A 23,174-nucleotide genomic window follows, 5' to 3' on the forward strand; every position below is an offset into this window, starting at 1 on the left:
TGTGAAATCTGGAGGGCAGAAGTGGAGAAGCAGGCATTTGGGATTTTTTTTCCAGGCCCTTTCATAGTTGACATATGTTGAAACTTATCTCCTAGATCAACTGGTTGGTGAGGTGCAGCAGCCAGGACTATAACTGTTCCACTTTTCCTTGGACTGTCCTCCGGTTTCTCTGATTCCTGGGCCAAGTGTGTTCAGCAACATGCCAAAGGGTAACTTCTCCCACAGGACACCCACATCATCAAGGCTGGAGACAGTGACAAGTGACATGGGTCTCAGTCCATCCTCATGGGTTCTAGCTTGTCTGTGTTTCTTCCACTCTGACATCTGTCTTCCTCTCCCAACAGCCTACCCTATGAACTTCAAGTTCCAGAATTAGATACAAAAACAGTGTCGGAGACTACTTATCCAAAAGAATTGTGTAATGTCAAATCCCTGTAAACAAATCACTCACACATACAGGTGTGCCTACAAATATCTTAGTAGTTCCGCTTCTCTGACTGAACTCTGGTTCATACAATGCCTTTTTATTGCTGAGAAGATACCCATTGTACGGATGTATGATTTACTTATCCATTCACCAGTTTTAGGACATTTGGTTGTTTTCAATTTGGGATCTTAAATAAAGTTGAAATAAATATTCATATACAGGGTGTGTGTGTAAACATATCATTTCAAAATATCGTATTTACAAATATAAGAAGAAATACCTACAAGAGTTAAACGTGATTGCCACCACAGGGAGGAAGGGATATATAAGGGTCTGATGTTACACTTTGTTTTTTTTTCAACTTGTGAAACAAGTTTATAAAGTAGTTTCTAAGAGTTTGAAAAAAAACCAGGCTAGTACACGAAGAATAAAATTTCTTAGAGAACTTAGAGATGAGACTCTTGAAGCACTCTTTCACATTAGCACATATCCCTTGCCTTTTATGTTTTAGAAATCTTATCTGATCTGTTATATACAGATATGTCAAACAGTGAGTAATCCATAATGTTTGTTGACAGTAACTAAATATTTGCTATGCGTGTGTGTTTAGTTTTGTCCAGCTCTTTGCAACCTCACATTGTAGCCCGCCAGGCTTCTCTGTCTGTGGGATTTCCCAGGAAAGAATACTGGAGTGGGTTGCCATTTCCTTCTCCATGATGTTACACTTTGAATTTTAGAACTTTGTTGCCATAATTAAAAAAAAAATCAGGGAACTGTGTACTTTAAAAGAGTGAATTTTATGATACGTGAATTATATCTCAAAGTATACAATAATACAATGAACAGACTCTGCCAATTTATAATCTAGTGTCAAGTTTTATTTATCTCTTTTCTTACAATATGCTGTCATTCAAAATATACCTCATAAGTAACTCATGCATACAGTAGGTACTCTATAAATATTTTGATTTAATAATTAGATATTTTTTAGAATGACTAAAAACCCTGATGTAAAATCCCAATTGGGAAGTGCATAATCCCATCATAGACAAAATATATAACTTTACAATAAACATTTTTATAAGAATTTGCCCAAAAGAGGGAACACTTACAATTTAGAAATTAAAAAATAAAAAGTAAAAAGCAAGATGAAACACAATACTATTTCAACAATGATCCCTGGATTGGTGGTGCTTACAGACCAAGGGCTACCTGCACCCTGTGGCCTTAAGACCATCAGACATTCAGTTAAGAAGATAATTGTATACATAATAACCTCTTAACTGGAAATGCTGCAAGAATATATAAGCAGTACCTTATGAAAAATGTTATCTATATCCCTTATATGAACACAGGAAAAAATTTAAATATATATTTTATTCTCCTATTTAAAAAGTCAATGCTTTTTATTCTAAGCATCAAGAAAGAGCAACAAATAAGCATGAAGTCAGTTTTATACAAGCTATGTTAAATCCTGCAGAATTCTTTGGGAGACAAGATCAAGAACCTTAGCTCAAAACTATGACAAATCCTTACATTAAAAGGTCTTTCAATGTTTACAAAAACAAAACAGGCTGTGACCAAACATGCTAAAGAATTATCTTCTAAGTCCTTATTTTGAGTTAGCTTTATAACTAGGAACATTCATTCCAACTTGAAAAAAACTTACATCACTACCATGATAATAAAAAAATAAAAGCCAATAAATACCTAATTTTACAGAAGCAGTTGTGCAAACTTATAAACATAATCAAATACTCCTTAGCTACAAAATGAAAGTCTACTAACTATATTTTTCAAAAGCTATATAATTCTATAAAAATTTAAATATGTGGACTGACTCTATCAATAAATGAAAATGTATATATAAAATACTGTTAAGTGAAAAAAAGAAAAATTAAAGATATAAAGTGATTACAACCATGTAAAAGTAAATATAATAACAAACAAATTCACTGAAGTGAATTTAATGTACAGACACATAAATAAGATTCAAATGTTCATTAGGGCTTTATCTTTGCTGCTTAAGATTATAACAAAAGAACAAAACAGACTATTGTTTTAGACAAACCCATATTCTGAAACAATAAATACTGAACTATATGTAAACTTCTAAAACAAAAATTTTTAAAAACACGACTTCTGTATCTCAAGTGTGTCATATGAAAGATCAGCCCACCTTTGCTGATCTTCATTTTTACAAAACCTTCTGGCAACAGTTAAGACAGTTCTAACTGTCCTTCTTAAGCAGAAAGGAAAAAAATTAAGCACTATTTAAACAAGAAAACTAAACAGCATGCTAACAAAATCTACTCAAACTGTTTTACTCCTGCAAAAAGCCACTGACAGAGGGTTTTAAAAAAACTAATCCTATATACATACTTTACATAACATATATTTATGCTATAAATATTTCAAAGAATGGCTTTTACATAATTCTTTATTTCAATATATAGCTTATTAATTTAATTGTAAGTTATGCAAATGCAGTCTTTTAGATTTATAATATTGAAAATTATTCTCTACACGATTTAGAAAATGGCTAATTTCTTGGATAAAACATAGCATATTTAGAAGTCCGAAAGCCAAGTAAATCCCTTATTTCATTTCGGAATTTTGACAGATCTTGGCGCAATTCATTTAGATTTTCCACAGTTGCCTGATCTGTACTTTGCATCTTTTGTCTCATGGAAGTCAAGTAACGATGCACTAGACAGCACATCACTTTTTGGTAGTTTTCATCTCTCTTTTGTTTCAAATTTCTCCATTCCTTAAAAACAAAATAATATGATACTAATAATGCACATAAAAAAATGTTTGAATGAGGTGAATTTTTTAAAAAGTTTACAGATATAAATACATATTTGTAATGCTTTATTAGATGATATTTTTTTAATATTCAACGTGTTTCAAATAAATATGCCCTGCATATTTGTTTTACTCACTTACCTGTATGCTTATCTTAGTTTAAAATCCTTAGTTTATAGTAGGGATTAGCAAACTTACGACCCACAGGTCAAATATGGCCCACTTTTTATTTCTGATGGCCTATGAGCTACGAGTGGCTTTTATGGATGAACATGTGTAACTAACTTGGTGATGGGGAATACTAACTTTGAACCCCTTTTAAACAAAATGGGTTATTCCAAAATAGAATTCCATTCTTTTCATTAATGGACCTATATTATATATAAAGATGTATTATTACTCAATTATTGTTATATTTTTAATTTCATCAATAAAAATTTTGTGGAAATTTGTTTTCTCTCTTGTTATATTACTACCCACATAATTTTGTCATGGCCCACAAAATCTAAAATATTAATTATCTGGTCTTTTACAGAAAAGGTTTGCCAACTCCTGGTTTATAGCAACATGGATTGAATTATTCATATATTAAACAACTTTCAAAAAGAATGAAAAAAATATGAGTTCACTCTGGGAGTCATTATTTATGCTGACAGGATAGATATCTTGAATATTTTCCTTGTTCTAAAACTGTGAGATGAGAATTCATGAAAAAAAATCACACCTCTCTTGCATTTTCAGTAAATATTTATTGAATCTGTACTTTATGATAGGTTCTATGCCATGCATTAGCGATACAGGAATGAAAAAGACCAAACAGTCTTAGCCCTTGTTTTCTTAAGCTGTTTTGCTAACTGCTTTATGACTGCAACAAATTTGTTTAAAACAACATAAATCTTAGCCTTTAGGATTCTGTATATTTATGCTTTAGGAAACATCTGAAATTAGGAATTATTAAAATTATCACGTTGCAGTTCAAACATCTAACCTCTTACCTTCAAGCTGTTCTGTCGTTTAACCTTGCCTTTTGATGTATGAGAGCAAATCCACTTACTCAGGCTACTAATCATATAGCAGATAGTCTTTGGTGAAGGAATGATGTTGAAAGGTGGGGGTAATGTACATTTGTCATCAAAGTAGCTAAGCCACAGTTTTGCTCGAGCAAACTTCCATTCTTTGTCTTCATGATTCTATAAGAGGCAAATGAAAAACTAACACAGGATATGATTAGGCATGCACACACGTGTACACACATGGTGAGACTGGTATGGATGTTTAAAACTGTTCAAATGTTTCCACACTTTGGAGGGAAAAATTCTGTTCAAGACTTGCAATTAATATACATTATTTACATTTTAAAAAGATGTACATTTAATTTTTAAAGGATATTAAATCTTAATTCTTTTAAATCTTTGGTTGTCTTACCTACTATATACATTTGGTATGACCTGAAGAGAATATAAAAATTTTTAAAGATTGAATACTTACTGCTATCAACTGAAAACTTTTATGAAGCATTGCCACCAGCAGCTTGGTAAGTACTATCACAACCACAACATTGTATGTCCCAACAATAACAGCTCCGACGAAGGACTGTAATTCTTCTCCATAGCTAAATCTTGTGACAAAGATTGCCACATGTGCTAAGGAGAAAATATACCAGAACAAAGCAAAGCAAGTGCCGATGAACCTGTGAAGACAATTATATTTCTATTTGAAAGGAATTTTAAGAAGCTGTTTAGCAAAAATAAAGAATTTATTAACACAACATTACATAAAAGATAGATATTTCGTAAAATAACTAAGGATGGACCCAACATCACAGATATGCCTTACTGTAAACAAAGAAACAAACTCAAAAGGAAGACAAACCATTTCGGTTTAATCTCTTACTTCTATTCTGTCTTTTCGCAACACAGTGGCCTATGATTCTGTTAATACCTAACAGGATTTTGCCACTTCTTTGTTCAAAAACTTCAAATGGCTTTCAAGCTCCAATGCCCAAAGTCCATACAAGAGCCAACAAGGTCTGACATGATCCTATTACCTTTCTTTTTTCCCTTTTCTTTGAAGTATAGTTGATTAACCCCACCTTCCTCTCCCCTTTGGTAACCACAGGTTTGTTTTCTATGTCTGTGACGCTCTATCCTGTTCAGCATATGCATTCATTTGTATTATGTTTTAGATGCCACAATACCTTATCTCGGAGAAGGCAATGGCACCCTACTCTAGTACTCTTGCCTGGAAAATCCCATGGACAGAGGAGCCTGGTAGGCTGCAGTCCATGGGGTCACAAAGAGTCGGACACGACTGAGCGACTTCACTTTCACGCATTGGAGAAAGAAATGGCAACCCACTCCAGTATTGTTGCCTGGAGAATCCCAGGGACGGGGGAGCCTGGTGGGCTGCTGTCTATGGGGTCGCACAGAATCGGACACGACTGAAGTGACTTAGCTGCAGCAGCAGCATGCACATTGTTGCAAATGGCAGAATTTCATATCTATGGTTGAGTAACACTTGAGTTGTGTGTGTGTACACGCCCCATTTTCTTAATCCATTCATCTATTGACAGGTCCTTTACCATAGGGCTCATATACATTGGCCTATATCTGTTTTAAACTAATAGTCATTTAACTTCAAACACGTTCTAAAAGATCTACACTTTTTTACCCACTCACCCACACTGTTTTTGATGTCATATTTTACATCTTCATGATTATCTCTCAACTGTTTACTGTATTTATAGTTGCTTTTATGTGTTTTTTCTTTTAATCTATCACTTTTTAAATTGATCTTCAATCCTTACTCTATACCTGCCTTTCCTAGTGGGATTTTCCCTTTCCTATAGATTCTTATTTCTTTTCCATTTAGAGAAGACCCTTCAACATTTCTTTTAGGGTAGGTTTCATATTGATGAATTCTTTTAGTTTTTGATGGTTTGTTATCTCTCCTCCTATTCTAAATGATGATCTTGCTGGGTAGAGTATCCTAAGTTATAGGCTTTTCCCTCTCAGCACTAAATAAATCATGACTCTCCCTATCATCTGCAAAGTTTCTGCAGAGAAATCAGCTGATAACCTTATGCAACTCCCTCGTATATGACTATTTTTCTCTTGATGCCTTTGGAATTCTAACTTTTGCCATGTTACTTATGATATGTCTTGATGTGGGTCTGTTTGGTTTCCTCTTTCTTGGGACCCTCTGTGCTTCCTGTACCTGGAAATCCGTTTCCTTCTTCAGGTTTGGGAAAGTTTCAGGCATAATGTCTTCAAATACATTTTCAATCCCCTTCTCGCTCTCTGTCTCCCTCTAGAATTATTATGCAAAACGCTTGTTTGCTTAATGTTATCCTAGAAATCTAGGGGACTGTTTTTGCCTTTTTTCACTTTGTCTTCCTTTCTGCTGTTCTGATTGGGTAATTGCCGTTATTCCATCTTCTAGACCACTTATGTGTTACCTCTGTCAGTCACGTAGTCGGCTATTCAGTGTTTTTTTATTTCAGATATCAAGTTGTCTATTTTTGTTTTAATATTTATTTTTAATTGATTGATGATGTTTTATAATATTGATTTCTGTCACACATAAACATGAATTAACCATAGGTGTACATACTGAATTGCCTATTTTTGAGTCTTTTTTTATATTTTCTAGTTCCTTGCTAAAATGATCTTTGTTTAGATATGTTCTCTTGACGTAAACTAATTTAGTTAGCATTTTTATTACCAATGATTTGAATTCTTTATCTGGTTAATTATTTGTTTCATTATTTTTTCAAGGGTTCTCTTTCTCAAGTGAGAGTAGATCCTCTGCCTTTTCATTTTACTTAACTTTCTGTGCCTCTATGAATTTAGATGAAACAGTTGCCTACTGTGGTCTTGAAGAGGTGTTCTTATGGTGTCCCCATAGGATTTGGTGGGATGGCTGGATTTGATGCAGACACCAATCTCTCCTCAGGATGTGCTGGCAGCTCTCACCTTGGTGGGGGGAATGGCTGGAGATGGAAGGTCAAGAGCCCATGCAGGGTGTGAGAAGGGACACCCTCTCTGCTCAGTGGCCATCACTGCCCTGTGGTCAGGGGTGGGATCTCCCAAGCTGCTGGAGGTGAAGCCCTGAGAGTCAATCTGGAGCTGGATCTGTTCCTGTGAAGTGTGTGTGTTTTTTCTTCTCCCCACACCAGGATCTTTGCCTCAAAGAAGGGGAGTGCTGAAGCAAGTGGGACTCATGCACTTACAGAGGCCCACGCGCTACCTGTGTGAAGTGTCCGCGGCCCCACTCAGATGCGGCCAGTGGCTGTGTTTCTTCCCTGGCCATGGCCACCGAGTGCTGCACTGCGCTGTGGAGCGAGTGGGGCCGAAGCAGTCACTCGGACCGGATCTGGGCACACAGCAAGGTGGTCACAGCAAGCCCACTAGCTATGCTGCTGTCAAAACTGCAGATGGCTTCCAGAGTGCCCCTGGAGTAAGCTCCAACAACAGTGACTGCCTCCTCCCCTGGGCTACTCTCCAGGACTGAGTTGCCTCTGTGTCTCAAGATTGAGTCTTTTCCCCGGTCCTGATGCCCTAGATCCAGGGACATGCTGTGACGTAGAATGAGCAGGGCCAGGGCACTTGCTCAGTTCAGGCTTGGGAGAGCAGTGAGGTGGTCATAGGAAACCTGGCAGCCACTCGTGCAGACCTCCCTCTGCCCTAGCCAGGGGCAAGCCAGCACCTGCACTCCTCATGAGTTGGGAGTCCAGGTTTTTCCAGTCTTTCTCTGTGTCCCAGGGATTCTCCAACTAACCAGCTAAGGCAGCTTGTCTCCTATGCACAGAGCCCAGACTAGGAGAGTCTGTGGCTTGACCCACTCATTCCCCAGGGTAAGTGTCCACCTGTGTAATCTCTCCCTTTTCCTTTGAATCCCCCCGTAGGGGTACAGGTCCTGATCACTTTCTTCTCATCCTACCCACTTACATGTGTACCTTTCTTACAGCCTTGCTTGTACTGGAGTCTTCTGCCCGTTTCTAGCTGGCTTTCACTAAGAATTATTCCACATGTAGATGCATTTTTGATATGGTTGTGGAGGGAGGTGAGCTCCATGTCCTCTTATTGTCCCATCTTTATTCCCCACTGAAAGTGAAAGTATTAGTTGCTCAGTCATGAGCTCAGTCATGAGTTTTGACCCCATGGACTATAGCCTGCGAGGCTCCTCTGCCCATGGGATTCTTCAGGCAAGAATATTGGAGTGGGTTGCCATTCCCTTCTCCAGGGAATTTTCCCGACCCAGGGACTGAACCCAGGTCTCCTCCATTGAAGGAAGATTCTCTACTGTCTGAGGTATCAAGGAAGCCCAATTCCCCATTAAGTTCCTGATTTAATCTACAACTCTTCCTCTGATTTACTACATACCATCTAGGCTGGCCTTCTGGCTTTTCCTTGAGCATGTTAGTTGCACTCTCATCTCAGGGCATTTGCCTTTGCCATTCCCTTATCTGCCAGCTCTCTTCCTCCAGATTCTTCTTCATGGCTTGATCCTTCACCAGCTTTATAGCTTTACTTGAATGTCATCTTTTATAAGGGCTTCCCTAACCTATCTAAATAAAGCTACACACCCTCTTATACAAAAATCCTCCTTGGCCCAAGCTTTCCTTGGGCTACTGGTCCTTATCAATATTGTATAATATCAGTTCAGTTCATGTCCAACTCTTTGCGACCCCATGAACTGAGCACACCAGGCTTCCCTGTCCACTATCTCCCTGAGTTTGCTCAAACTAATGTCCATTGAGTCGGTAATGCTAGCTAAACATCTCATCTTCTGCTGCCTCCTTCTCCTTTTGCCTTCAATCTTTCCCAATCTTTTTCCAATGAGTTAGCTCTTCCCATCAGGTGGCCAAAATATTGGAGCTTCTGTTTCAGCATCAGTCCTTCCAGTGAACATTCAGGACTGATTTCCTTTAGGATGGACTGATTGGATCTCCTTGCAGTCCAAAGGACTCTCAAGAGTCTTCTCCAACACCACAGTTCAAAAATCAATTTTTCAGCATTCAGCTTTCTTTATGGTCTAACTCTCAAATCCATACATGACTATTGGAAAAACCATAGCTTTGACTAGACAGACCACTGTTGGCAAAGTAATGTCTCTACTTTTTAATATGTTATCTAGGTTTGTCATAGCTTTTCTTCCAAGAAGCAAGTGTCTTTTAATTTCATGGCTTATTCTTATTTTTGCTGCCTGTATCACCTCACCAGGAAATAAACTCCATGAGGGTAGTTTTTGTTCACTGATACTCCATTTCCTTAGCACTTAGAACAGTGTCTGGCATATTGAAGGTGTTTGTTGTTGATGATTATCAAATGATTCATGACAAGTAAGTATGTCTTATTCAAAAGGCCTATCTTAAAGAAAATATGAAGTTCTAGTTCTATAGGTATGGATTCACACATAACAGGGCAGAAAGAAATATGTTTACCAAAAATTTAAAAGACACTCACGAATGGAAGGTATCGTTGCTTTGCTGTTCACAGAATATGCCTACACAGTCCTTCTGTTCTTTTGGAGTGTAGCCTTTATCGTACAGTTGTGTCAGCCCAATTGTGAAAGAAAACAAAACAAGAAGAAACATTCCAAGAAATTTTCCAAAATCTTGTAACATCTGTCCCATTGAAATCTGTGGAAATATTACATAGGTGTTCATTAAAATCATCTGGAAAACAAAAATATGAAAAACTAAATGACCAGGCAAAAAATATATGATCCACAAGGCTATTCTTTTTCCCCTGTGAGATATTTTGTCACTTTTAAACATCAAAAATCCAAACAAAAAGCCATTCTGATCATGCCAGCACTGTGAGTGTTAGATGGTACATTCCTTGAATCTGGACCAAGTCTGCAGAAGATACTGTTGCTATGAAAGTAAAGGAAGAGGCATGGAGATTGCAGAAAAGGCCTAATTTGCAAGGGATGAAAGGAAATTCCTTGCTAAAACCTAAAGGGAAATAAATGCTTATATTTATAGTTTCGTAAAGTTTACAAATACAAAACCATTATGACATTAAATTTTCAAATTCTGTAACCAATTCTAAACCTCTTCTTAAAGAACAGCATTTCCTCCTTGAGGACTGACCTAATCTCTGTTGCCAGGGTGATGAATTTTCATTTGAGGTCTATTAAGAAAAAAGTATATGTGTTAAGTCAAATGAGAGGGTCTAATACTTATATGTGAGTATCTTTTGTAATTTAGATATGTGCAGTGCATCTGGAAGCTTTATTCAAGCCTAATTTCATTCTCCTTCAATACTCTTTCAAAATCTGGGGAATAGGTGCTTTTTATAAATTCCATACAAATTTGGAGACTAATTTAACATTACCTTTTGACCCTGAAATTCTATGCCTAGGAATTTAGCCCATAGGAAGTACACAAAGATGCATTACATATAAGGATTTTCACTGGAGCATTGTAGCAAAAATTAGAACATTCTAAAGCTATTGTTACAAAGAATCGAGTTCGATGTGCTGAGGTAGAAAGGTACCTAGAAAACATGAAGTCAAAAAAGCAAGGTACAGGATAGTGTTATAACAGCTATTTTTTAAAGAATAAGTCAAATATATTTTTTCATATAGATAAAATTTGATATGCACAGGAAATTCCTGAAAGTTTACACAAGAAACCATTAACAGTGCCTACCTATAGGACTAGGGGTGTGGAAGGCAGACTTTCTCACTTTATACTCCTTTGAATCTTCTTTGCTATATGCATTTTTTAAGATAAAAAAGTTAGTGTTTAGAAATAATCCTTCCTCAAATGTAACCAGGTCAAATTTATATAATTAGTTAATCCAACTTCAAATAAAATTCTGAACTGCCTCAAGCCTGCCAACAGAACATATGCCAGTTGCCAATGTTACAAACAGTAGGAGCAGGCAAGTGGCCAAGCCCCTCCAGCCCACTAAAGTGAGCCAGCTAATTAAGTAGAAGAGGTGCTAAAATTTTCAGGCACAGCACAAGCTAGTATTTCAGGCAACTTGGAGTGGATAGGTCCACCAGGCCTGATGTCTGTGCATTTGATCAGCATGTGGTAGTTTTCAAAATCTCATGCTTCCCTCACTTGGCCCTTGTGCAAAATTCTGATGGAAGAAACAGAGAGCTTTTAGAATTAGAAAGCTCAAACTGTGTGAGAAAGAGGAAATCCATTTCTCTCTTCATCAAGGACAGCTTTATTATGTCATTTTGGAAAGAAATCATTTATTCAGATTATAAGTGCTTAGAATAAAGCCATGTCATGTTAGTAGAGAACCTAATAACGTATGACAGTTAAGAATACAATAACTGCTTTAGATAATGATAGAAAGGAATAAATTTGAAGAAAATTTAGATACTGCAAGCTTAAAGGTAATTTCAAAAATTCAGTTCAAAAGTAAAATTCTTCATTTAATATTACTAAGTTTTAAAGACAAGTGTAATTCAATTTCATTATCAAGATGAGCAATAATTGATAAGAATACCACAAACTTCATGACTTGTTTTTTAAAAACATGGTATTAATTCTTGTATAAGAACCAAAATTAGCTACAGTGGATATCACTGATGTGGACATTAGCTTGAAGAGCACATTTATGAAACCTTCACATGAAAGGCAAACATGAAAAGCAATAAACTAATTTTAGTCTGAGAAATATTACAAGGCTTATTTGTAAAAATAACAATCATGCTTCCTTAAATATTTACTTATTTAAAACTACTTAGCAGTTTTACTTGAGAAATGTGAACAGTAAGTAGTAAAAAAGATAGTAATTTAAAAATTAATATTGCAACTTATACAATAGTATACACAGAGAAAAATATTTTCCTAGTAATCAGAAAAATGGAAATTAAAGAAAACTACTACAATAATAGAAGGAAGAAGAACACTAAAGTTATGAATGTGATGAACATATTGTTTTTTTGTGTGACTGAAAATTAATACATCCTTTTATATAGAAACACCGAGGCACCATGAGAATCCTATCTTTTAATAGGTTAATACTACTTAAGATGTATTATCGAGGAGCCCACCAGGCTCTTCTGTCCATGGAATTCTCCAGGCAAGAACACTGCAGTGGGTAGCCATTTCCTTCTCCAGGGGATCTTCCCAACCCAGGGACTGAACTGGGGTCTTATGCATTGCAGGCAGATTCTTTACCATCTGAGCCGTCAGGGAAGCCCAAGACATCCTCATGTGTGCTCTGTCACTCAGTCATGTCCGACTCTTTGCAACCCCATGGACTGCAGCCCGCCAGGCTCCTCTGACCATGGGGTTTTCCAGGCAGAATACTGGAGTGGGCTGTCATTTCCTACTCCAGGGGAATCTTCCCGACCCAGGGATGGAACCCAAGTCTCTTGTGTCTCCTGCATTGGCAGGTGGGTTCTTTACCACTGGGCCACCTAGGAAGCCAAGATATCCTTATGAAATAATTTAACATAAGAAAAAGCCTCATATACAGAGCACTATGTAGAATAGCAGAAATGTGCTAAATGCCTGATAGAGGAAAGAGTTGGTATCATTATGGTCATATCAATCTAAAAAGTTGTTGACAAGAGTTACAAAAATAACTTCTAGTCATTCTCCTTCCAAATCTTTCTTGAGAAAAACCCATAATTATTTGTAGAAAAGTTCTATCTAATCAAGCTATTCATGCCCAAAATGTCCTTTATACCTGTCAAAACAATCAAAGTGGACTACGTTTCTCACACCATATACAAAAACCTGAAGCCATAAAACTTCTACAAGAAAACACAAGCAGTATGCTTTTTGTCACTGGTCTTAGCAATACATCTTTGGATATGTCGAACGGCAAGGGAGGCAAAAACAAAAATAAATGGGACCTACTGAAACTTAAAAGCTTTTGCACAGCAGGGGAAACCATCAACAAAATTCAAAGCCAGCACACTGAATGGGAGAAGATATTTGCAAACAGTGTATCTGATAAGCAGTTAATATACAAAATATACAGAGAAATCACAACTCAAGCTTCCTGACTCTCTCTAAGCACCCCCTCAGTCATGCTCCCAAGTCCTTGTATGTACTCTCTGTATTTTTCACTTTATACCAGTATTTATGCTTGTCTCTTCTAGCAGTCAATCACTGCTGAATCAGGATGATTTTATATATCCCATACAGGATAATTCTATGACCTTGATTTGCCTGGTATAGTCCCAGTTCAGAGCTGTCATCCCAACTTAGTAATGAAAAACATCTTTTCATTTTCCAAAGTGTCTCTATAAGAATAATAAATTATGGTCATTCTAACTAAGGGAGAGAATTAGACTCCTACTATATAATCAGTTATAATAAAAGTCTGTCAGCTTCTAAATCTACAAAAATTTGGAAGGACAAAATATTAGTAAATGGAGATAAATTTAACAGACAACTGTAGGAATCACATAAAAACATTATCTGATATAGCAGGTTAGGTATGTAAAGAAAAAAAGTTACACTTTAGCTAAAGTAGTTAATTTATTGTCAATTTTCCTCACAACTGGGTCAATCTATTTTAAGTGAGTTCCTGGCTTATCATTAACAAAACAGAAAAAAAATGTTTTACAGATCTGCACAAAATGATTTAGACTTCTTTCTCACTAATATGTTATACCAGTCTGTCATGTTAATAAGACTAGTCTGGAAAACAAATGTCTTTATTGGAGAAATTTTTTAAGTAAACACCTGAAGATAGGACTCCAGAGATTCCTATTCAAATTCTATTTTTCATCCTCTTTCTGACTAACCAGACCTTAGTTTCTTGGGGGCAATATGTTCAATTAAGGGCTTCCCAGGTGGCACAAGTTGTAAAGAACCCACCTGCCAATGCAGGAGACATAAGAAACACAGATTCGATCCCTGGATCAGGGAGATCCCTTGGAGGAGGGCAACCCACTTCACTGTTCTTGCCTGGAAAAACCTATAGACAGAGGAGCTTGGTGGGCTACAGTCCACAGGGCTGCAAAGAGTCAGTCACGACAGAAGCAACTCAGCATAGCAACCACACAGCATGCTCAATTTAAAAAGTACTCATCTCTTCAGAGACACAAACAGCCATGTGACCCAATTCTGGCCAATGAGTTATAAGTGAAAGTATTTGGTAGGTCTCGAGGAAAAATAACTGTCTTCTTGTTGAAAAAAAGAAAGACAGCAGGTTCATGCTTTCTGCCTTTCCTCTTTTTCCTGCTGAATGCAGACTTGATATAATGACTTGGAGCAGGGAGCCTGCAACCTTTGAGAAGGAGTCATACTCTAAGTAAGTTTATACATTTGCATCAAACTATCTAGTTAGGATGGGTGCTTTTTACTGTATGGAAAATGATACCTTAATAAAGATAATTTTTATTATTTATTTTTTGGCCACACCCCACAACATGTGGGATCTAGTTCCTTGATAGGGATCAAACCCACTCCCGCTGCAATGGGAACAGGGTGTCTTAACCACTGCACCACCAGGGAAGTCCCGAGATAATTTTTAAAAAATCATTTACTGGACTAGATCGTAACCTTTTAACATATATTATGATTAACTTATAGACATTTTTTTTTAAATGGGAACAAAATAAATATGTTAGCTTGACTTTAATTATTTGTTAATTCTATGGCTATTTGAACAATATAAAGTACTCTGCTGGAGCAGGAAAAATACACACCACAGTTGAAAAGACAAATATCCACTTATGCAGTATTTGTACACACATCTGCAGTTCTTTTGGGAAGAGATTAAGTCAGGAAGACCTGACTCAACTGTTCTCAGAAAAAGAAACAAATAATTTACCAAGAAATAGTAATATACTTTATCCTATTTAACCCTTTGTAAAAATCTATAAAGCAATTTCCAGTATAGAAACTTGGTGATACCTCTAGGTTTTAGCTAACAAACAAACAAAACAATGTGCATGTAAAAATACTGCTGACTCTTGGTTAAAAACATTTATAGAAGATACTAGTGGCAAAATTAAATCAAAATAACATTTAAATAATAGACAAACTAAACCAGTATTTCATAAATCATGTTTTGGAGGAAAAAAAGAGACCTGAGCATATTTCATGAAAAATGGGTATGATGTTAAATAAATTTAGGTGATGATAGTCTGAACAAGGTTAAACAAGTTTCATTACTTCTTTCTCATAGGCTTTAATGTGATCATATGTACTGTGAATTCCCGAAAGAGGTTATATGGAATGCAGTGTGTCCCAAACTTATTTCAGTCAGAGCATCTCACAGGACTTGGCTTGAGGGAGCCACATGTCAGGAAACACTCTAAAGGATGACAGCACAAGTCAAATCAAATCAAATTGGGTTTTTCCTACATATTTTGTTTTCACATCTCTGTTGGAGAAGGTAATTATGCATTTTATTTAAAATATCTTCTTTAAAAATATAAAAAAGAATCTAAATTGTCAGTAAATTTTGACTTAATAAGAAAGATTGAATATTGCTCAGATATCCAGACTTACAAAATAACAGAGCTGGCCACAAGCAGAGTTGACCCCACCTTTCAAGAACAACCAACTACTAAAATCTGTGGGGTACATGCAACCAATTCTGAGTCCTTTCTTTAGTGTTAAGAGACTCAGAATTTTTCCCTGGACCCTCTCAATAATAATTATATTACTCTGAATAAATAAAAGCTCAATTTCCTTAACTGTAAAAGTACTATAAAGTATAAAGCTAGACTACATAAATTATGAAATTTTTAGCTCTAACTATGTTATTTTCTGGACTTCCTTCGTGGTCCAGTGGTTAACAATCTGCCTGCCAATGCAGGGGACATGGGTTCAATCCCTGCTCCAGGAAGATCCCACATGCCAAGGAGCGACTAAGCCTGAACTGGGCCGGTGCTCTAGAGCCCGGGAGCCGCAACTACCAAGCCTGTGAGCCGCAATGGCTGAGACTGTATGCCTACAGACTGTGTTCTACAACCGGAGAAGCCACAACAGAGAGAGCACTTACGCTTCTGCAACTAGAGAGTAGCCCCCGCTCGCCACAACCACAGAGAGTCTGCACCCAGCAACAAAGATCTAACACAGCCAAAATAAATAAATCTTTAAAAAAATTAAATATGCCATTTTCTACCTTATTATGTTTAATGGTTATTAAGTAATGTGAGGAAGTATTTTATAAAATATAACTTATTTTCAAAACCATCATGAAGTATAACTCTGCACAATATCTCCCTTATATTTGTCACTTAAAACTTTAAATGTGAACTCCATCCTGGTAAAAAGCAAATTTTCATGTCTCTCTACTGTCTGAATTATTTATTTCAAATACATCCATGTTTGTGGACTTGGGAAAGAGGGATAATGGACCACAACTTAATAAAACTCTGGATATCTGAAAGCAAAGGATTATTATTCAGCCAGAAACAAAGTAGATGAACACACTTTTACTTTTTCAACTGTTAATTCTTTTCAAAAGCAAAGTTTAGTTTTGACATCATGAGAAACAATATTCCAGTGGACAAGAAAAAGGTGTAGTAGCTCTAACAAATATTCTTTAATAAACTGTAATTGCTTACCTGTAATGGACCCAAGATAGAGCTTGTTGTATACATAAAAAAGAGACGAAGATAACTCAGAACGTTGGCAAATGCAAAAAGTCCCTCTGCCACCAGTGTAGGGTGGAATGCATCCCAGTCCTTCCGATCCGCAAAATCATGAAACTAAGATTAGGAAGAAAAAGCCAAAGGTAAGTGGCTCTCTCGACTTAGGAAAATAAAAACAAATACTCTGACCATTGAAAGAAAACCATTTTGTCTCTCCTTGTGGCAGAACTCCATTTATGGTTCATAAACTTCTCTTTTAATAGAAATAACATTGTTTTAAATAAATAGATGATTTCGACATACGTGGAGCAATATCAATTGTGTTCCATGAAGAGGTTTTCTCAGACATTCTCATGCTTTAAAAGATGAAATAATTTTTTAAAGACAGTCATTTAAGTTTTTATGAATGAAATTTTTGCTACTGCTGCTTCTAAGCTGCATCAGTCGTGTCCAACTCTGTGCGACCCCATAGAAGGCAGCCCACCAGGCTCCCCCGTCCCTGGGATTCTCCAGGCAAGAACACTGGAGTGGGTTGCCATTTCCTTCTCCAATGCATGAAAGTGAAAAGTGAAAGTGAAGTCGCTCAGTCGGTCCGACTCCTCGCAACCCCGTGGACTGCAGCCTACCAGGCTCCTCTGTCCATGGGATTTTCTAGACAAGAGTACTGGAGTGGGTTGCCATTGCCTTCTCTGGGAAACTTTTGCTAGTCTTTCTTAAATTCCACAACACAAGCTTGAAATTAATTAGCTTTCACATTAAATTAAGCTAGCTACTTGACTCAAGATTCTACAATGCACCATAGAAGCTCTTCTCCTTTCTAAACAACAAGAACAAAAAGGGTGTATTATTATACCTAAACGCAGAGTAACCACATGTTTCAACTGCCTGGGACAATCCCAGATTACATACCAGTTTTCTTGGCATAATTATTAATTGTGCTTTCCTTCATTTGTGTGTCTTGGTTTGAAATAATAAAATTATATGGGTACCTTGCTTCTAGAGGGTAGTCTAAGAGACCAGTCTAAAAAAGGGACCAGTCCAAAAAAACCAATGACCATCAACCTCTCTATTCAACCATTTATCTATATGTGATCAATTTTTATTTTCTTAATAACCGCATAATTCTGGTCATTGAAAATAACCTAATAAACATGTTCTGTACTGCTGATCAAATACAGGAATAGAGTTTTTAATAAAGTGGTATAAGAAAATCAGTTTGCTTTCTCTCTAGTCTGTAAATTAGCCAAAACTCAAAAAATATTATATAACAGTTCCTTGAATGTGACACCTCAGAGTTCTAAACTCAGGCGTAAACAAAGATAGTCAACATAATCTCCGTTACCTTTCCTGGGCTTTAAATCAATCTTTATAAAAGTAACATTGTAAGATGTCTATAAGGTTGGATTTTTGTCAAATTTTAAATATAATATAAAGGCATCAGAAAATAAATTTACATCACTTTTTAAGCTATGGGAGATAACCGTCAAGATTTAGAATGTGTAGAACACTATAATGAGTTCCATTCAGATAAACTTTTCCCTGGTAAATATAACCAATTTAAATAACTTTGTGTTCTCATTTTAAGTAACAGGTAAATGAGCCTAGCTCAGATATAAGGAACTGGCATTTGGTAGAAAGAAAATGCCTGGACAGACCTGGATTTAAATCCAGTCTTGGTTTCTCACTGTATGGTCTTGGACAAGTTACTTATTATCTCTGAGCTTCCTTTTCCTTATTTGCAAAATGGGGATAAGGACATCTGTCTCATAGAATCCCTGTGAGAATAAAATGAGATAAAGTATAGCAAATATCAACCAAGGTACCTGGCATATAATAAGTAACCAACATTTAAAGGTAATTAACACCCCTGAAAGTATTAGAAAGGAAGGAAACAATGGGCGCTATTTCCTTGCCAAAGATAGGTTTAAAATGAAAACACATCAGACACAGATTTGGGCCAAAGTAACTCTGAGATCCATTGCTAAATATCTTGGGTTTCTCCTAAATAAACTTCACTTGTGCCTTCAATTGACATAGTTAATAGTCACCTTGTTGTGAGCAACCACTTTGAGGGCAAAGGTTGCCAAATAAAGTGAATTCATGACAAAACTGAGCTGATTACGAGATTCTTCTAAAAAGTCTTCCAACCCTTCATACCAGAGTCTTTTAATGTCTGACCATATCATTCCTAAAAAAAAAAGAAAAAAAATTCAGATGATGCTCTCTTAATTCAATAATAAACTAAAAAGATACATTAAGATTCAAAGTACTAAATAAATAACATGTATCATCTGTAGCCTCATTCAGAAGAAAAAAATAACATTCGGTAAAAAGTTCTTAAAATTTGAAAGAAAAGTAATCTTAAGCTTCATCTGACAATATCTTTCCCAGAGAGGGATTTTAATAAATGATGTGAAACAAGCATAAGAAAACAAATAAATTATTATTAAATATCCCCTCCCCAAAGGCTCGGTTCCTGATTATTTTCTTTTTTCTATCTACACTCACTCCTACAGTGACCTCATCCAGTCTGGTTTAACGGCTTTAAATAGTATCTATGTGGTAGACTTTCAAATTTTTAAACTCAACCTGTATTTACACAATAATAAGTATCTCTAACCGCTCTCCTAACCTTAACTTGCACAGGTACTTGGCTACTCTGAATCTCAAACTGGATGTCCCAACATGTCTGAACTGAACTCCTAATCTCTGCTCCCAAGCTCACAGCACTTGAAGACTCCGTATCTCTGCTGATGGCAACTCCATCCTAGATGCTCACTCTAAATGTCCTTGCCTCACCCTTGACTGATATTCCCTTAAACCACACATTCAATGCAATAGTAAATCCGCTGGCTCTATTTTCAAAATATAGTTAGGATCTAACCTTTCTCACCACTACTTCAAATTCAAGCCACTAGCTTCTCTGGCCTGAATGTCTGAAACAACCTACTTGGTCTCCCTGCTTCTACCCTGTTTTCCCTGAAATCTATTCTCAACACAGCAATCAGAACAGTCTTTTTAAAATGCAAGTGTTATTTCTCTCATCAAAACCCTGTAGCAAGTCCCAGAGGAGAAAGAATTAACTGCAGGACAGAACTCTTTCCCCATGGGAACAAAACCTCATGTTATTATCTATTAAAGTGGTTTCCTTGGAAATGTACTATGTTAAGGAAAGTATGGAAAGTCACCTGTGTTCAACACTGTTATAAAAACAATCACTGACCGGGAACTGCACACGTGGAATCATAGACCCCAAAAGTATACACACACAGGACTATATAGAAACATGTTAACACAGGTTTCAGCCTCTCTGTGTGATGTTTCTTTTACTTGAAGTGTGCCTGTAGGGGGAACTACCCTCTGAGGCTTTATAAGATATCCAGATTTATAAGAAATCCTGCCAGTTCTCAGGCTTCTCTGGCTGGGGTAGCCCACACCCATGAATATGGCCTCATTCCACACAACTGAGTGTGCCCACTATGGGGCTAAGAAGCCCCAGTCTTTTGTAAGAACTGCCAATAAAGACGTATTTGAAGCTGTCATGCTTTATTTCCTGCCTTATATCCTTCCTCAGAGCTAAGTAAATCTGGTGTCAGGTCTCTGCCTATGGTGTCTGGCAAGTGTGAATGTTAATAAGAACCTAAGACCACTGCTGCTGACTGTGCATAGTGGGCAGTGCACACAGCACCTTTCCTTATATCTCCTTTTATTCAGAGTCAAAACCAAATTTTTTACAACGGTCTCGTCTGAGGCCTGACATTACCTCTCCTCTTGGATCTCCTCTCCTCTCAATCTTTTCTTCCACTCCTGGCTTCCATGCTGTTCTCTGAACACCCAAAACTCCCAAACGGGACACTGGCTCTTCTTCCAGCTGGAAGCTCCTCATCCAGACATCCATCCTGCATCTTTGCTCACCACCTACTCTGATCATCCTATTTAAAATCGCAAATTTATGCCCATCACTCCCAATCCCCCAACTCTGCTTCTCTTTCTTTTCCCTTAGTGCTTATCACTTTTAAACAATGGACATAGTTTACGTATTATGTCTATTATTAACTGACTATCTTTCTCCCACTTTGGGTAAAAACTCTTCAAAGTTAAGAATATTTATCAACCAATGTTCTTAATGTCCTAAATAGTGCCTGACACACAGAAGGTGCTCAAAAAACTTGCTCAGTGAATAAATACATATAAATAAATACCAACCAAATCAAAACTTCCTTCCTCTTCTTTGGCCAGAAGTTTCTCCAGTTTTATATTCCTAGGAGTACCAGAGAACAGTACCACAATCGAGGACTGCTTTATGATACATTTCTCCACTAAGATATTTTTAAGGAGAATGTAAAGTGACTGCAAGGAGATCAAACCAGTCAATCCTAAAAGAAATCAACCCTGAATATTCATCAGAAGGACTGATGCTAAAGCTGAAGCTCCAATACTTTGGCCACATGATGTGAAGAACCGACTCATTGGAAAAGACCCTGATGCTAGGAAAGATTGAAGGCAAAAAGAGAAGAGGGCAACAGAAGACAAGATGGTCAGACAGCATCACTGACTCAATGGACATGAACTTGACTAGCATGTTGCAGTCCGTGGGGTCACAAAGAGCTGGACATGACTTAGTGACTGAGCAACAGTAAATGACAAAAGAACAGAGCGCTACAACCTACACATGGGAGAAGATCAAGTTAAGCCATCAGAATCCTCCTCTGGCTTACCAGAAGACAGAAAAAGTCCCCTGGGAACAGTACTTTGAGAGTATTCTTGAAAAACTCTGTTCACAATATCTTAATTATACAGAACACATACTTTATGTACAAGATCATTTTTAAATATCTGCAGATCTGACACAAAATATATATTTTTAAATTCCACTTGGATGAGCTTCTATTTAAAATGAATAGGGACTTCCCTGGTGGTCCAGTGGCTAAGAGTCCGTACTCCCAATGCAGGAGGCCCAGGTTCGATCCCTGGTTGGGGAATTATATCCCACAGGCCACAACTAAAGATCCTTTATGCTGCAACTAAGAGCTGGCACAGGCAAATAAATATTTTTAAAAACTGAAAATAAAATAGATAAAAACTATCAAAAACATTAAAGCAAATAACTTACATTTTATTAACTGTAACACTAAAACACTAAGATGCTTACAGAAATAAGTGTTTTATTTCTGTAAAATGCAATATTATACCTAAATGGAACTCTTGACAAAAATTACAACATGGATTGGATAAGATTTTGATTTAAAAAAAGGCAGATATATGAAAGAATATTAAGTACCACTGATAGGTATTTTCCCATCTCTTATTTAACACCCACACCAAAAAGAAGCTAATATATTTGATCTATTTCACATTTCTGAATTGGATTAGAAGAACACAACAATTTTAAACTATTATAAGCAATGCAATCACTACATAGTCAATGGACTATATATACATATATAGAATTATTAATATTAGCAAAACTGTAATCCCACCATTTGGGGATTCCTCAAGGCTTGCTCCTAGGTCCCCTCTTCTCATTTTATACTTTCTCACGTGTCTCATGCATGCCCAGGGTTTCATATACAACATATATGTAGATTACTTGCATACTGCTAACTCATGCAACTTCCTCTTGAATTCTAGACTACGAAATCAACCAACTGGATGACTGATATCTCTTTTGAGTATCTCAAAGGCTTTTCAACTTCGACATGTCCAAAACCACTCTCAGAATCTATTCTCTCACAAATTCCCAAACTTAGTACTCTTTCAGAATACTTACACTGCTTAATAATGTCCCACCTCCTCTCCTCCTGTATATATATACAAGGAAATATATATATGTATATGTGATATATATATGTATATACATGTATGTACGGAGAAGGCAATGGCAAGCCACTCCGGTACTCTTGCCTAGAAAATCCCATGGATGGAGGAGCCTGGTAGGCTGCAGTCCGTGGGGTCGCTAAGGGTCGGACACGACTGAGCGACTTCACTTTCACTTTTCACTTTCACACATTGGAGAAGGAAATGGCAACCCACTCCAGTGTTCTTGCCTGGAGAATCCCAGGGACGGGGGAGCCTGGTGGGCTTCCGTCTATGGGGTCACACAGAGTCGGACACGACTGAAGTGACTTAGCAGCAGCATGTGATATGTATACATGTGTGATATGTATATGTGATATATATATTTCCATGTTCTGTTTGCTTTACTTTATAACCTCTTGAATCTGTTTCTTTCTCTCTTTTTCTATCACAGCCATCCTAAGTTCAAGGTATCCATATCCATCAGCTTACTGCAACAGGCTCTTTACTGGTCTCCCTCCACCTACTCTTCCCACAGCTCTTCTTCCCAACCCATTCTCTACACTGTAGCCAAAATGATCTTGTCACTTACTCACTTAAA

At 36.9% G+C, this 23,174-nt stretch overlaps 1 protein-coding gene across 5 annotated transcripts in view; it reads right to left on the reverse strand.

Moving 5' to 3' along the window:
* Positions 1-982: 982 nt before the first annotated feature.
* TRPC1 (transient receptor potential cation channel subfamily C member 1) overlaps positions 983-23,174 on the reverse strand; it is a 59,805-nt gene continuing 37,613 nt past the window's right edge. For all 5 annotated transcript variants that reach the window (XM_055412354.2, XM_055412345.2, XM_088840049.1 and 2 more), the window contains 6 exons: positions 18,826-18,965; positions 16,751-16,894; positions 9,703-9,878; positions 4,724-4,925; positions 4,231-4,425; positions 983-3,197 (listed from right to left, as the gene is read on the reverse strand). In XM_055412354.2, coding sequence (XP_055268329.1) covers positions 2,970-3,197; positions 4,231-4,425; positions 4,724-4,925; positions 9,703-9,878; positions 16,751-16,894; positions 18,826-18,965 — 1,085 coding nt within the window. In that variant the 3' untranslated portion in view covers positions 983-2,969. The remainder of the gene's footprint in view (positions 3,198-4,230; positions 4,426-4,723; positions 4,926-9,702; positions 9,879-16,750; positions 16,895-18,825; positions 18,966-23,174) is intronic.

This window comes from Moschus berezovskii, chromosome 1 (genome assembly GCF_049115385.1).
Source record: "Moschus berezovskii isolate FMDL1 chromosome 1, NW_MosBer_1.0, whole genome shotgun sequence".
NCBI lineage: Eukaryota > Metazoa > Chordata > Mammalia > Artiodactyla > Moschidae > Moschus > Moschus berezovskii.